At 37.3% G+C, this 18,074-nt stretch overlaps 1 protein-coding gene across 2 annotated transcripts in view; it reads right to left on the reverse strand.

Moving 5' to 3' along the window:
* The window catches only part of STK31 (serine/threonine kinase 31), a gene marked incomplete at both ends in the record, with an annotated part of 86,516 nt that overhangs the window by 7,145 nt on the left and 61,297 nt on the right, over positions 1-18,074 (reverse strand). Inside the window, one exon of one of the 2 annotated variants that reach the window (XM_082662413.1) lies at positions 10,063-10,131. The exons of the other annotated variant lie outside the window; for it this stretch is intronic. Coding sequence (XP_082518539.1) covers positions 10,063-10,131 — 69 coding nt within the window. The remainder of the gene's footprint in view (positions 1-10,062; positions 10,132-18,074) is intronic. 2 annotated transcript variants of the gene reach the window in all.

An 18,074-nucleotide genomic window follows, 5' to 3' on the forward strand; every position in this document is an offset into this window, starting at 1 on the left:
GGTTAACATCCAAAATAAACAAACAGCTCATACATCTCAACATCAAAAAAACAAACCCATTTTAAAAATGGGCAGAAGACCTGAAAAGACATTTTTCCAGAGAAGACATACAGATGTCCAAGAGGCCCATGAAAAGCTGCTCAACATCACTAATCATCAGAGTAATGCAAATGAAAACGAGACATCACCTCACACCCATCAGAATGGCCATCATCAAAAAGAGCACAAATAACAAATGCTGGAGAGGGTGTAGAGAAAAGGGAACCCCCCTACACTGTTGGTGGGAGTGTAAATTGGCACAGCCACTGTGCAAAACAGTATGGAGGTTCCTCGGAAAACTAAAAATAGAACTACCATATGATCTAGCAATTCCATTCCTGTGTATATATACAAAAAAAATGAAAACAATTCAAAAAGATACATGCACCCCAATGTTCGTAGCAGCATTATTTACAATTGCCAATATATGGAAGCAACATAAGCGCCCACTAACATATGAATGGATAAAGAAGATGTGGCATATATATTCAATGGAATATTACTCAGCCATAAAAAATAATGAAATTTTGCCATTTGCAATAACATGGATGGACTTGGAGGGTATTATGCTAAGTGTAACAAGTCAGACAGAGAAAGACAAATACTGTATGATATCACTTATATGCGGAATCTAAAAAAATAAAACAAATTAGTGAATATAAGAAAAAAGAAACAGCATCACACATATAGAGAATAAACTAGTAGTTACCAGTTTATTGGAGAGGGGAGGGAGGAGGGGCAAGATATTGGTAGGGAACTCAGAGTTACAAACTACTATGTATAAAATACATAAACTACAAGGTATATTGTACAACACAGGAAATATGGCCAATATTTTATAATAGCTATACATGGAACATAACCTTTAAAATTGTGAATCACTATGTTGTACACCTGAAAACTCATAATACTGTACATCAAATATACCTCAATAAAAAAATAAAGTGAAAATGCAACCCACAGAATGGGAGAAAATATCTGCAAATCATATATCTAATAAAGGACTTGTATCTAGAATATAACTCTTACAACTCAGTAATATAAAGATAACCCAATTTAAAAATGATCAAAGGTTCTGAATAGACATTTCACCAAGAAATATATATATATATATATATATATATATATATATATATATATATATATATATATATATACACACACACAAACAGCCAATAAGGAAATGAAAAGATGCTCAACATCGTTAATCATCAGGGAAATGCAAATTGAAACTATAACGAGATGCTACTTCACACCTACTAAGATGGCTAGAAGCAAAAAGTCAGGTAAAAAACAAGTGTTGGGGAGGATGAAAACTTGGAACCTTGCCTGATACACTGCTGATGGAAATTTGAAATGGTTGCAGCCACTTTGGGAAACAGTCTGGCAGTTCCTCAAACAACTAAACACAGAGTTACAGCTTGACCCAGAAATTCCACTCTGAGGTACATACCCAAGAGAAATGAAAACATATGTCCACAGAGAAACCTGTATACCAATGTTTACAGCAGCATTATTCGTAATAGCCAAAAGGTAGAAACAACCCAAATGTCTATTAACAGACAAAAGGATAAACAAAATGTGGTAAATCCACACAATGGAATATTATTCAGCCATTAAAAGGAGTAAGTACTGATACACATTAAAACTTGGATAAACCTTGAAAACAGTATGCTAAATTAACGAAGCCAATCATAAAAGTTTACGTATCATATGATTCCATTCATATATATGTCCAGAATAGGAAAAATCTAGAGAGACAAATAGTACATTAGTGGTCATTTAGGACTGGTGTGGCTGGATAGTGACACAGAGTGTCCATAACTAAGGAATATGGAATTTCTTTTTGAGGTAATGAAATGCTCTAAAACTGACTGTGGTGATAGTTTGCATGCATCTTTGAATATACTAAAAATCACTGAGTTGTAAACTTTAAATGGGTGAACTGTAAGGTGTTTAAGTTATTTCTCAATAAAGCTATTTTAAAATGATTATAAAACTTCACTGAAAGACATGCCATATTTCATTTAACATAAGGGACATTAAAACACTAAGGAATTAAAATATTCCCAATAAAACTATGAACCATGATAAAAAGACTTCGATTATGAGAAATAGCCTAACTTCAGAGATAATAAATTGTTTTAAAAAATAGTAATACTGGGACTTCCCTGGTGGCGCTGTGGTTAAGAATCCACCTGCCAATGCAGGGGACACGGGTTCGAGACCTGGTCCAGGAAGATCCCATATGCTGCGAAGCAACTAAGCCCATGTGCCACAACTACTGAGCCTGTGCTCCTAGAGCCCACAACCCACAACTACTGAAGCCCGCACGCCTAGAGCCCATGCTCCGCAACAGGAGAAGCCACTGCAATGAGAAGCGCACGCACCGCAATGAAGAGTAGCCCCTGCTAGTCGCAACTAAAGAAAGCCAGAGCACAGCAACAAAGACCCAATGCAGCCAAAATAAATAAACAAATAAATAAATGTTTCTTTAATAATAATATTGTATTTATATTTGAAAGTTCCTAGAAGAGTAGATCTTAAAAGTTCTCATCTCACACACACACAAAAATTTGTAACTGTTATGGTCATAGATGTTAACTAGACTTACCGTGGTAAGCACTTTCACAATGTATATAAATATTGAACCATTATGTTGAATGCTTAAAGCTAATATAATGTTATATGTTAATTATACCCCAATTTTAAGAAATGAAAAAAAGAATCAATTTTTGCTACATGATATATGTACCTTTGAATATAATTAAAACTACTTATGTAATTAGTTAGAACAAAAAATATTAGTAATAATAATAAAATCTATCTTACAATCAATACAAGTAAAATAATAATGTCCTAAACAAATGGAGAGCTATTATTTTCCCAATCACAAAAATAGTATATCATTAAGATAGCAATTCTCCTTCAAATTAACCTATAAATTCAATATACTTTCAAAGTCTCAACAGTGTTTTTCAGAAGAGTTATTAACAAGTTGGTGCCAAAATTCATATGGAAAAATAAAGTGACAAGAATAGCCAAGGCAATGTTAAAGAAAAATGTGAGGAAGGAAAGCCAAAGCCCTCTACAAAGATACAGCATTTAAAATAGTGTAGTGCCAGCACAGGGATCAATAGTCAAAGAACAGAATAGGCCCAAAATAGGTTCATGAATACATGGAAATTTGATACAGCATAGACTGGCATTATTAATCAATGGGGAATGACCGATTATTGAATAAATGGTGCTGGGTCAACTATCTGTCCACATATAATAAGATAAAATTAGATCCTTAACTTCATATCATACACAAAAACTGATTTGAGAAGGATTAAAAATATAAACGGGAAATGGAGGGAAAAGGCAGGTCCAAGAAATAGCAGATGAAGATCATTTAACCAGAAAAAATATAATAAAGCAAGATTCATTCATTCATAAATATTTATTAAGGTCCTACTATGTGTAAAGCAGTGCTACAGACACTGGGGATACAATGATGCATAACACAAAGTCCCTGCTTTATTGAGCTTACAGACCAAATATAAATTTTTTTAAAACTTAATGAAACAATTATCTATTTTTAAAAGGATACATACACAGACTTTTATAGAAAGATTCACAAGAAACTAGCAATAACAAGTGTTTCTAGGGAAGGGACTTGGATAGCTGATGGAATACAAATAGAGAGATTTCTAACAGCATGTGCTTCCTCTTGTAACTCTTGAATTTTGCATCATACACGTTATGTGAAGGAACAACTATTTGAAGGAACTAACCTTATAATAAATATAAGAGTTGTACAATAGTGAAATGGGTTGCTCCAAACTTAAAGGTATTTAAGCAGAGAATGAAGGCCATCTGTTAGGGATATTATTGAAGAAATTCTCCCAGGAGGCTAGGGACAAGTGAATTAATTATCCTCTCATACCTCTTTCATTGCATAATTCCATGATTTCTCTCCATTTGTGACATGGGCCCTGCAAAGTCCAGACAAGAGCTCCCTCATTTGTTTGATAACTATGCGGGATCACAAAATGTGGGTAAAGACAACACCATTCCCAGCACTAATGGCTGCCTCAGATAGAAGCAAATACTGCACATGCCAAGTATTCTTCTAATTTAATGTCCACACATAGCTACCCACATTAAAGAGAGACTTCTTGTGTTTATTCATCTTCCTTACACATACACCTAGCAGAGTGTCTAGCACATGGCTGACAGATTACAACCTGTCGTAGGCAGACCTCTAAGATGTCCTCCAGTCAGCCCTACTTCCCAGTATTCATTTTGTTACATTATCCCATCCCTTTGAGTATGGGCTTGACCTAGTGAAATGGCTCTAACAAAGAGGAAAAGTGATGGATATCACATCCATAAGCTGGTTATGAAAAACTGTGACTTATGTCTAACTAACACACTCTTTTCTACTGCTTTCTCTGCTTATGCACTTTGATGAGAAAAGTTGCCATGATGGAAATACGGCAAGCTCTGGTCAACAACTAGAGAGAAACTAATTCTGCCAACAACTATGTGAGCCTGGAAACAGATCCTTCCTCAGTCGACCTTTAAGATGACTATAGCCCACCCAACAACTTGACTGCAGCCTGTGAAAGGACATGAAGTAGAGGATCCAAATAAGCTGCACTGCTGGCTCACAAACTTTTAAGACAATAAATGTGTGTTAAATCACTAAATTTCTGGATAATTTGTTACACGGTAATTTTTCTATCAAACCTGAAAGAACATGAGTTTCAAGTGTTCGCTTTGGGTGAAGCTGTAACCTGTAACTGCTAGTTTTTTAATGGCAAAAACTCTGTATCATACATTTTTCAAAAATGTAAAACATTATCAACCTTCTTCGTTATTCCATTCTATAGAGATGGTCAGTAGGTGTAATGAATAGTTTCATAATCTCCCAAAAGTTGTCTCCAATGTTTTTTACTACTGCCCAAGAAGTGGGGCAAAACTCCTTAATAATCATTCTTAATGTGTGTTTAAAAATTAATTTCATGGGCTTCCCTGGTGGCGCAGTGGTTAAGAATCCTCCTGCCAGGGCAGGGGCCACGGATTCGAGCCCTGATCCAGAAAGATCCCACATGCCACAGAGCAACTAAGCCCGTGTGCCACAACTACTGAGCTTGCACTCTAGAGTCTGTGAGCCACAACTACTGAAGCCGGCGTGCCTAGAGCCTGTGCACCGCAATGAAGAGTAGCCCCTGCTCACCGCAACTAGAGAAAGCCCGCGTGCAGCAATGAAGACCCAATGCAGCCAAAAATAAAGTAAAAAAAAAAATAGATAAATTTATTTAAAAAATTAATTTCATGGGATAATAGTAGGTACTACAAAACAAAAACTTTTTGGTCAAATAAGAGACCATACAGAGTTAAAACTATGTGTGTTCCTTCATTGCAGTTCAAACTACCAAAAGAATATGAGGTCATGTCAGCTGGAAGGAAGAAATAAAACTGTCTTCGTTCATAGATGACATGACTGTCTATGTAGAAAATATGAAAGCATCCAATAAAAAACTCCTAGAACTAGTTGAGTGACTATAGAAAATTTGTAGGCATAAGGTTAATATACAAAATTCAATCATCTTCCTATATACCAGCAATGAACAAGTAGAATTTGAATTTTAAAACACAATACCATTTGTATTTATACCCTCCAATATTAAATACTTGAGTAGAAATCTAACAAAATATGTACAGGATCTATTTGAGAAAAAAATTATAAAACTCCGATGAAAGACATTAAAGAACTAAATAAATGGATATTCCATGCTCATGGAAAAAAACACAACATTGTCAACATATCAATTCTTCCCAACTTCATCTATAGATTCAATGCAATCTCAATCAAAATCCCAGCAAGTCATTTTGTGGATATCAACAAAATGATTCTAATGTTTACATTGAGAGGCAAAAGCCCCATAATAGCCAATACAAAATTAAAGGAAAAGAATAAAGTTAAAGGACTGTTACTATCCAACTTCAAAACTCACTGTAAAGCTAGAGTAGTCAAGACTATGTGGTATTAGTAAAAGAATAAGCAAATAGATCAGTGGAACAAAACAGACCCACATAAATATAGACTGATCTTTGACAAAGGAGAAAAGGCAATACAATGAAGAAGATAGTCTTTTCAACAAATGGTACTGGAACAACTGGACATCCACATGCAAAAAAATGAATCTAGACACAGATCTTATACCTGTCACAATAATTAACTCAAAAAGGATCACAGACCTAAATGTCAAATGCAAAACTATAAAACTCCTAGAAAACATAGGAGAAAATATAGATGAAGCTGGGTTTGGCAAAGATTTTCAAAATACAATACCAAAAGCACAATCCATGAAAGGAAAGAATAAACTGGACTGCATTAAAATTAAAAATTTGTTCTGCAAAAGACACATTCAAGAAAATTAGAAGACAACCACAGATTGTGAGAAAATATCTGCAAAAGACGTATCTGATAAAAGACTGTTATTCAAAATATACAGAGAACTCTTAAAACTCAACAATAAGAAAACATGATTAAAAAATGTGCCCAAGACCTTGCCAAATACCTCACCAAAGAAGATATACAGGTGGCAAATAAGCATATGAAAAGATGCTCCACATCACGTGGCACCAGGGAAAAGTAAATTCAAACAATGAGATACTAGTACACATCTATAAGAATGGCCACAATTCAAAACACTGACCGAATGCTAGTAAGGCTGTGGAGCAACAGGAGCGGTTACTCATTGCTAGTGGCAATCAAAAATAGTACAGCTTAGAAGACAGTTTGTCAATTTCTTTAAAAACTAAACTATTTAAATATATTATTACCATACAATCCAGCAGCTGCACTCCTTGGTACTCACCCAAGGAAATAAAAAACTTATGTCCACACAAAAACCTGCACATGGATGTTTATTGAAGCTTTATTCATAATTGTCAAAACCTGGAAACAACCAAGTTGTCCTTCAGTAGGTGAAGAGATAAATAGTGGAACATTCAGACAATGGATCAAGGCTAAAAAGAAATGAGCTATCAAGCCACGAAAAGACATAGAGGAAACTTACGTGCATATGATTAAGTGGAAAAAGCCAATATGAAGAGGCTACATACTGTATGATTCCAACTATATGACATTCTGGAAAAGGCAAAATTATGAAGACAGGAAAAAGATCAGTCTCCAGGTGTTTGGAGAAAGTAGAGATGAAAAGGTAGAGCACAGAGGATTTTTAGGGTAATGAAAATACTCTGTATGATATTATAATGGTAGATACATGGCATCATACATGTGTTCAAACCTGTAAGAATGTACAACACCAAGAGTGAACCCTAATTTAAGCTATGGACTTTAGCAAATAATGATGTATCAATGTAGGTATCAGTTGCAACAAATGTATAACTCTGGTAGGGGATGTTGAAAATGGATAAACTGCATATGTGGAGGAAGGAAACCTATGGGAAATCTCTACCTTCTCATTTTTGCTGTGAATCTAAAACTGCCCTTAAGAAAATAAAGCCATAAAAGCAGTTGTAGAACATAAAATAGTCTCTTAAAAAAATGGCAAGAGAACTTTTACAGCCTGATCATTATGACTTTTTTAACATCTTTATTGGAGTATAACTGCTTTACAATATTGTGTTAGTTTCTGCTGTATAACAAAGTGAATCAGCTATACATATACATATGCCCCCATATCCCTTTCCTCTTGCATCTCCTCCCAACCTCCCTAACCCACCCCTTTAGGTGGTCACAAAGCACTGAGCTGATCTCCCTGGGCTATGCAGGTGCTTCCCACTAGCTATCTATTTTACATTTGGTAGTGTATATATGTCAGTGCTACTCTCTCACTTTGTCCCAGCTTGCCCTTCCCGCTCCCCCAGTCCTCAAGTCCATTCTCTACGTCTGTGTTTATTCCTGCCCTTCCCCTAGGTTCATCAGAACCATTTTATTTTTTTAGATTCCATATATATGTGTTAGCATATGGTATTTGTTTTTCTCTTTCTGACTTACTTCACTCTGTATAACAGACTCTATGTCCATCCACCTCAGTACAAATAACTCAATTTCATTTCTTTTTATGGTTGAGTAATATTCCATTGTATATATGTGCCACATCTTCTTTATCTATTCATCTGTCGATGGACACTTAGGTTGCTTCCATGTCCTGGCTATTGTAAATAGTGCTGCAATGAACATTGTGGGACATGACTCTTTTTGAATTATGGTTTTTTCAGGGTATATGTCCAATAGTGAGATTGCTGGGTCATATGGTAGTTCTATTTTTAGTTTTATAAGGAACCTCCATACTGTTCTCCAAAGTGGCTATATCAATTTATATTCCCACCAACAATGCAAGAGGGTTCCCTTTTCTCCACACCCTCTCCAGCATTTATTGTTTGTAGATTTTTTTGATGATGGCCATTCTGACTGGTGTGAGGTGATACCTCATTGTAGTTTTCATTTGCATTTCTCTAATGATTAGTAAAGTTGAGCACCCTTTCATGTGTTTGTTGGCAATCTGCATATCTTCTTTGGAGAAACATCTATTTAAGTCTTCTGCCCATTTTTGGATTGGGTTGCTTGTTTTATTGATATTGAGCTGCATGTATATTTTGAAGATTAATCCTTTGGAAACACAAAAGACACTGAATAGCCAAAGCAATCTTGAGAAAGAAAAATGGAGCTGGAAGAATCAGGCTCCCTGACTTCAGACTACACTACAAAGCTATAGTAATCAAGACAATATGGCACAAAAACAGAAAATATAGATCAATGGAACAGGATAGAAAGCCCAGAGATAAACCCATGCACATATGGTCACCTTATCTTTGATAAAGGAGGCAAGGGTATACAATGGAGAAAAGACAGACTCTTCAGTAAGTGGTGCCGGGAAAACTGGACAGCTACATGTAAAAGGATGAAATTAAAACACTCCATAACACCATACACAAAAAATAAACTCAAAATGGATTAAAGACCTAAATGTAAGACCGGACACTATAAAACTCTTAGAGGAAAACACAGGAAGAACATTCTATGACATAAATCACAGCAAGATCTTTTTTGACCCACCTCCTAGAGAAATGGAAATAAAAACAAAAATAAACAAATGGGACCTAATGAAACTTAAAAGCTTTTGCACAGCAAAGGAAACCATAAACAAGATGAAAAGACAATCCTCAGAATGGGAGAAAATATCTGCAAATGAAGCAACTGACTAAGGATTAATCTCCAAAATATACAAGCAGCTCATGCAGCTCAGTATCATTATACTTTTATAGACATGTTGCTGCCATATTTAACTCCTTAATATCTAGTCACACTGGGGACTATTCCATTTCAAAAGATCAACGTTGAAGATTCACCTCAAATAACTATTTGGTGGCATTTTTGAACAGTCTCTTCCCTCCCCTTTTTTCTGCCAAATTAAAGATCAGCTCCCTCCAGAGTACTTTTTTAATATTCTATATATAAATATTGGTTGTTTACTTGTTCACATTTCTAAATTATTAACTCCTTCAATACTGTAATCCTATAAAGCAGCACCTAGTTCAATTCCTGATATAGAAGATACTCAAAATAGGTTGTCTGTATATCTATATCTATCTATCTATCTATCTATCTATCTATATATATCAAAGCAGTATGAATGACACAGATGTACGACAAAGAAAAGATACAACCAGGTACTTATAAAAAATAGTAAAAACACTAATTTTAATATAATGTGATCTTTGAAGATATAGCAAAGACTGTTTTTCCTTAATTATTACACAGATTACACATACAATTTGTGTGACAAACATACAATCCAGTAGTACTCTCTAGCAGTAGTTTTCTGGCAATAGTGTAAGTTCTGCACTTAAATTTTTTCAATACTTCTTTACTGTGAATGCTATTTTGTATTCTTACAAAAATAAGAGGACATCTTCAGTCAAATATTTAAGTTTATATTACTGTTACACACCTATATCACAGGTTTCCAACCAGTAAATGACAAAAAGGTAACATACCAAATGAAACTGATCCACCTTTGGGATTCCATCCTCATTTGTCTCAAATTTCTGATTTTGAACAGAGAGCTGTTAAAGAGAATGAGAATGAATAAGTTCCCAATGTACCAAAATACTGATCCTATAGCAGAGGCAAATCTGGAACTTTTTAGGTTCTAGAGAGAAGAGCAGAGCTCAAAGAAAGCACATTAGTTCTTGCAGGATAAAAAAACTTTCATAATAACAACTACCAAACAGTCCCTGGGGCTCCTAACATATCAAGAAGAGTTGATGTACACACTATAAGCACTTTTAATACTTCCTCACTTTATAAGCAAATATATTAAAATTTTGTAGCACTCCCATTCATGGTTCTACTTTATGTCCACAACCATTTTCTTCTTTCTTCTCATCTTCAATTTATAATATCTTGCTCTGTTTTCAAGTACCCCTGCGAACTGCCTTATATCCTTTCTGGAACAAGATAAGGTATTTAATAAATTAAGGTAAAGTCAGCCAAAAGGAAGGCATATATACACAAGGCTGAAACTCTGGCAAGAGGACTAGATTACTCTCATAAGTGTAAGAACTGCAACAAACAGGTGGTACCAGAAGCTATGAGAGTAAACAACAACACCCAAGGAAGGGCTGTACAGTGAAAACTTTAGTAGGACGTGGGCTAAATCCTTCGGAACACTAACATTTAACAGATAGGTAGTAAAGAGGAGTAAAAGAAATGCCCAGTCACAGAGGCAAAAGAAGAACTTAGAAGGTATTGTGTCACAGAAAACAATGGGTAAAGTAATTACTGTGGATATTTTTTTCCTGATAGATCAGACTTAACCATATTTTTAGGCTAAAGGAAAGGTGAAGAATAAAAAGAAAAGAAATAGACTAAAGATACAGCGAAGACAGAAGAATGGTAAAAGTGAGGTATTAGAACAGGAGAGAGAATGGGGTCAAGGTCACATGCAGATGGCTTACACTAGAGAAGGAGCACTTTAATTCTCTGAGATAGGAGTAGAAGACAGAAGACCAGGTAAAGAGGTGACCAGTTTGTAGACAGAAGCACTGAAATTTTATGGAAAGCACATATCTCAGTTTAAAAAAAAAAAATTAAGAGGCAAGGTCTACTGAGAAGAACGGGTATAAGATTTAGGTAGGGGCTTGAGGAAAGCAGTAAAAGGTTTAAAGTAATCGTTGAGGGAAATATGAGAATGAACTGACTGTGGGCAGGTGAAAGGACTAAAAGAAAGCACTGAGGACCTAACAGAAGTAAGACTGATATGGTGGTGACATTCTGCAAAAGCATTCAGTTCCCAAGGTGTTCAAGGGGTCCCATTCCATACCAGTCTCCCCTCTTAAAATAAAATCTAAATATAACATAACCAACAAACCTAAGAAGACTCTGAAAAGTGGAAATAAGAAGCTAAAGAGGAAAGAAGAGAGTGAAGTGGCTAGGAACCTTGGGATTTAAGAAATGACACAAGGGTGAATTCCCTGGGTTTTATTTCTGACTCTCCTATATCCCACAATGGATGCTAGAGAAGCTTGCAACCCAGAAATGACAAGAGTCACAGACCAAAAGAGCCCCAAGAAAAGCCTGCTCCATCTAGCTAAAGGACTGTGAATAGGGTAGTCTAGCAGAACAGAAAACCTTTTTGGTAACAGCCTCTACTCCAGCCAAACACCAAAGGAAAAACTGTCAGCGGGGCTGTGGGTACGAGTGGGGAGCTGAACTCCCACCCATACTCATCAGCAAAAAGGCAGAACAAGGTTGTATGTGATGGCACTAGTTGGCAATCTACTCCAAGGGGTACTGTCAGTGGGACCCAGTGGAGAGCTATCTTCTACTACCACTCAACAGCAACAAAGTGGAAAAAGCAGTGTGAGGCAGTGTTAGCCAGCACTCTATTTTTCCCTCTCCACTCCCCAGGTGACAGGAGGACCCAGCGGGAAAGGAAACTTATACCCTCACCAGGTAGCAACAGGTACACGGAGATGGAATAAGGCAGTGGTGAAGCAGTAACAGTTTAACACTCTGCTCCTCCTGCTCCCTGCACTCTGTTAACAGAGAGATGAATTTCCACTCCCAACCATCAGGAACGAGAAGAGGCAAAGTAGTACAAATCAGCATTCCACTTTTGCTGAGGTGGTGTCAGCAGAGCTCAATGGGGAGCTGAAGATCTAAAGTCATCTGAAACTGTACACTACACCTAAACAAGGTAACTGTCTGCAAAAAAGGAAGATTAAATAGGATGCAGAGTCTCAGAACATAATACCCCAAATGTTCAGGCTACAATCAAAAATCACATGTCAAGTTTAAAACCAACAAAATCTTAAATGACAAAAAGACAATCAACAGAAGACATCAAGAGGACACAGATGCAAGGATTATCTGACAAGGATTTTAAAGGAGCCATCATAACAATGCTTAGAGATCAATTAGAAACATGCATGAAAGAAAAAAAAAGTAGAAAGCCTCAGCAAAGAAGACAGAAGATATAGAGAAAACCAAATAGAAATTTTAGAAATGAAAAACAACAGAACAACAGAAATAACTCACTGGATTGGCTCAACATTGGTAGAATGAATATGACAGAGGAAAGCACTGATGAAACTGAAGATAGAAAAACAGAAAATATCTGGATTGAACAACAGAAAGAAAATGAACACAGCCTCAGGAACCTGTGGGACAATAACAAAAGATCCAAAATTTGTATCATCAGTCTCAGAAAAAAAGGAGAAAGAGTGTAGGATTAACAAAATAGTTATATGAATAACAGCTGAACCAAATTTCACAAATTTGCTAAAAAACACAAACTGAAGAAACTGAGCAAACCCCAAAGAGAGTAAACCCAAAGAAATCCGTGCTAAGACACATCATAATCAAACTTCAGAAAACTAAAAACAAAGTCTTAAAAACAGGTGGAGAGAAACATCACATTACCTATAAGAGGAATAATGATTATGACAGTGGAGTTCTCATGAGAAACCATGAAGGCCCAATGAAAGTGGCACAGCATTTTTGAAGCACTGAAAGAAAAGAACTATAAACCCAGGATTCTGTACGCAGCAAAAAACATCCTTCAGAAATGAAGGCGCAATTAAGATGCTCTCAGATGAAGGAAAACTAACAATTTGTCACCAGCAGACTTACCTTGAAAGAATGGCTAAAGTAAGTTCTTAAAATAGAAAGGAAATGATAAAAGAATAAACACTGAAACATCAGGAATGAAAAAAGAATTGAAAAGAGTAAAAATATGGGTAGATGTTATAGATGATCCTCATAAATAACACACTTTGAGAAGTGAACTCCAAGCTCTCTGCACTTGGATCCAATAAGAAAGGAATAGTGAGTCTGAGGTTCTTGGGTGGGTCTCAAAGGAGGTCCAGAAACACATGAAATTCCTGCACAGAGGAGGGCATTAGAGATGTTAGTGGCTCCATCCAGCCTGGAAGCCTTAATCCTCCTACATACAATTCGGTAATAATGAGATCCATTCCACTCAGTCTGCTTAATTACGATATTAGCATCACTTCCAGATTTTAGGGGGCTGCCACCCATTTTCCTTCTCTTGAGATTTCTCTTAATTGGAATATTTGTGAAAGGCACTCATCATAGGCCACATCAGCTGTATCTAAAGGAATGACAGATATGGAATATTACTTTTCCCCTTGTCTCTTAGTTGGGGATTAAACATCAAAACGAAGCATAATGTATAAAAAGTACACCTGACCTCTAAACAGAAGTGTTACTCACATCCATGTAAGGCTTTCTAAAAGGAGGACTTCTCACCAAAGAGCTCATAGAAGACAAGGTTAGAGATGCCTTAATAGGGCATTGTAAAATATAAGAGACTTCACTGTAATCAGTGCAATGACACTTATTAGTAAGTTATTTCCAAAGCCTGGGCCCCTTCAGCAATTGTTTATCATTGGCTTCAGTGAAGACTGCACCTTCAAGGCTTAATATGTGATGTGAATGCAGAAGGTGGTCTTGAACGCAGCCTCAAGACACTGAAATTCTGAGATGGGACGTTACTTAAGAAGTGATGTCCTTCTCTGACTTTCACATGCCTCACGTCTACACTTAGGATGATGATGTGCTCCCTCACATGGTTGTTTAGGAGGATGCAATGAGATGAAGTTCATAAAGCACTTATTAACTAAGTTCCAAACATGCACTATGTGTTCCCAGCAAGGGAGGATGTTATCACCATGTTATAAATACACATAATAATGTCCTTAAATTAATAAATATAATGTTTGGTCACACTCTGGAGAAAAATCAAATATATGTGTCTTTTATAAAAATTAGTCTCACAAAGAAATAAAACCTTAAAAAAATAGAATATTTTTAAAATCATATATAGCAGACCACAAAACATATCTAGAAACGAGGTTTGTCTAAACAGGCTAAAGAGATGAATAGGAGTCAAAGGGGATACAGGGTAGCCTAGATGTTATATGATGGGGTCCAACGCTGAAGAAGAAAGGAAGAGAAGCTAGGAGGTTGCTGATAGACTAGGGAGAAAGGGAAGACAGTGGACAAAACATATTGGAGATTTAAGAGCAGTTATAGTAAAATGAGAGGGTAGGAAGTCCTGTCCAGATAAAAATATACTGGATTGGATTCTTTACTTTTGTAAAAGAAAAACTATAGGGAATCACAAAATCCTGGTTTCGGAAGGTAACTGAAACTGCATGAAGGTATGGGTCTCAAATTGTTAAGGAGGTCCAAAAAATGCAGACCTAAGAGAATGGCTAAAACAGAAAACAATGGCAATAGGAGGTATTAACAATCGTGAGAGTCTGAAACTCTCATACAGTGCTGGTTCTGAGAATGCAAAATGGTACAGCCACTCTGGAAAAGTTTGGCACCCCCTTATAAAGTTATATATACAATTACAGTCTACTCAATAATCGTCCTCCTATTTATTCTAGAGAAGTAAAACTATGTTCACACAAAAACCTACACACAAATGTTCCTAGCATCTTTATTTGTAATAGCCAAAAACTGGAAACCCAAATGTCCTTCAACAGATAAACAAAGTTGGTACATCAATATAATAGAATACCACTCAGCCACAAAAATGGAATGAACTATTGATATACTAAACAACCTGGATGAATTTCAAAGGCATTATGCTGAGTGAAGAAGCTAGTCTCAAAAGGTTACATACTGTAAGATAACATTTATATAACATTCTTAAAAAGACAAAGCTGTAATGATATAGAAAAGATCAGCGGTTGCCAAGGGTTAAGGGTTAGGGAGAGGGTATGACTACAAAGGGACAGCACATAGGATTTTTTTTTTTTTTAGAGTTAGGGAACTGTTCTGTATCCCAGCTGTGGTGATGGGTATACTAATCTATACATATGTTAAAATTCATAGGACTGAACACCAAAAACCAATCAACTGTACTACATGGTAATTTAAAAATGAAATTTTTAAAAGAACTCAGTCAACATTAAAGAAGAGCAGGAATTCAGCACAATAATGACTTTACTCATAAAGCTCTTTACTACCAGTTAATGAAGAAAGGAAACTGGTGGAATAAAGACTGCTATTACCATACTTAAGTGATATTTTATGATAGCTCTCAGGAACATAAGAACATCTGAGACATTCACTTTCGTCCTGATGTAAAGAATAAAGAGATTACTAAAGCAATGACAAAAATGATGCCAGTACAATAATTTGTATGGCTATGATGGTTCTATGAAACCACACAAATTTAAATACATATGCCAGCATAAGGCTAAAACTTGTGAATAATTAATTGTTGAATGGGATTCCCACTGATCACCACTTGGGTAGGTATAAATACTCTTTTTATAACAGTTTTATTGAGGTATAGTTGATATACAATAAACTACATGTATTTAAAGTATATAATTATCAATATTTTGATATATGTATCCTGCTACAAAATCATCACCACAATCAATCTGGTGAACATGGTGATCATGCCAAAAAAATTTCCTCATGCCCCTTTGTAATCTATCGCTCCCTTCCTCTCTGCCCTCAAACTCCAGAGCACTCCTTTCTATCACCATAGATAAGTTTGCATTTTTTAGAATTCTATATAAATAGAAACATAAAATATGTACTCTTTCTTTCCTTTGGCTTTTTTTAGCTTGGCCGAATTATTTTGAGATTCCTCCATATTACTGGGTGTAGAGACATAACCTGAGAGATACTGAGGATTCAGTTCCAGACCACTGCAATAAAGTGAATACTGAAATAAAGTGAGTCATGCAATTTTTTTTGGTTTCCTGTAACATAACAGTTATGTTTACACTATACTGTAATCTATTAAGTATGCAATAGCATTATGTCTAAAAAACAATGTAAGGGGGGGGACCTTCAAGATGGCAGAGGAATAAGACATGGAGATCACCTTCCTCCCCACAAATACATCAAAAATACATCTACATGTGGAACAATTCCTACAGAAAAACTACTGAATGCTGGCAGAAGACCTCCGGCTTCCCAATAGGCAAGAAAATCCTCACGTACCCGGAGAGGGCAAAAGAAAAAACAGAGACAAAAGAATAGGGACGGGACCTGCACTTCTGGGATGGAGCTGTGAAAGAGGAAAAGTTTCCACACACTAGGAAGCCCCTTCACTGGCAGAGACGGGAGGTGGGCAGGGGGGGAAGCTTCAGAGCCACGGAGGAGAGCGCAGCAACGGGTGCAGAGGGCAAAGTGGAGAGATTCCCACACAGAGGATCGGTGCTGACCGGCACTCACCAGCCTGAGAGGCTAGTCTGCTCACCCGCTGGGGCAAGTGGGGGCTGGGAGTTGAGGCTCAGGCTTCGGAGGTCAGATCCCAAGGAGAGGACTGGGGTTGGCTGCGTGAAGACATCTTGAAGGGGACAACTGCACCACGGCCAGTGGGGAGGGAGTCTGGGAAAAAGTCTGGACCTTCCTAAGAGGCAAGAGACTATTATTTCGGGGTGTGCGAGGAGAGGGTATTCTTTCCCTGTCTGTCCACAGAAAGCAGAGCAAAACCTAAACGAGCTCCAGAGATGGGTGCGAGCCACGGCTATCACCTCGGACACCAGAGACGGGCATGAAACGCTAACTGCTGCTGCAGCCACCAAGAAGCCTGTGTGCGAGCACCGGTCACTATCCACACCCCCACCCCAGGAGCCTGTGCAGCCCACCACTGCCAGGGTCCCAAGATCCAGGGACAACTTCCCCGGGAGAACATACGGCGCGCCTCAGGCTGTTGCAACGTCTCGCCAGCCTCTGCCACTGCGGGCTCGCCCTGCATTCCAATTACAACTACCGTACCCCTCCCTCTTCCCGACCTGAGTGAGCCAGACTGCCCTAATCAGCCGCTGTTTTAACCCTGTCCTGTCTGGGTGGGAACAGAGGCCTGAAGACAACCTACATACAGAGGCGGGGCCAAAACCAAAGCTGAACCCCAGGAGCTATGCAAACAAGAAGAGAAAGGGAAATTTCTCCGAGCAGCCTCAGGAGCAGCAGATTAAATCCCCAAAATCAACTTGAAGTACCCTGAATCTGTGGAATACCTGAATAGAAAACGACTCATCCCAAAAAGAGCTTGTGGACATTGGGAGCAACTGTAGACTTGGGGTTTGCTCTCTGCAACTGACTTCTTTCTGACTTTTATGTTTATCTTAGTATAGTTTCTAGTGCTTGTTATCATTGGTGGGTTTATTGAGTTGATTGCTCTCTTCTTTATCTTTTTTTATCATTACTACTTTATTATTCTAATAGTTTTTTAAAAAATTTTTTATTTTCGTAATTTTTTTAACTTTCATTATTTACTGGGTTTTTTTCTTTCTTTTTTTCTCCCTTTTCTTCTGAGCTGTGTGGATGAGAGGGTCTTGGTGCTCCGGCCTGGTGCCAGGCCTGAGCCTCTGAGGTGGGAGAGCCAAGCTCAGGACACTGGACCACCAGAGACCTCCCAGCCCCACATAATATCAATTGGCTAGAGCTCTCCCAGAGATCTGCGTCTCATCGCTAAGACCCAGCTCCACCCAACAGCCAGCAA

The sequence above is a fragment of the Grampus griseus genome (genome assembly GCF_964374135.1).
Source record: "Grampus griseus genome assembly, chromosome: 9".
Taxonomy (NCBI): domain Eukaryota; kingdom Metazoa; phylum Chordata; class Mammalia; order Artiodactyla; family Delphinidae; genus Grampus; species Grampus griseus.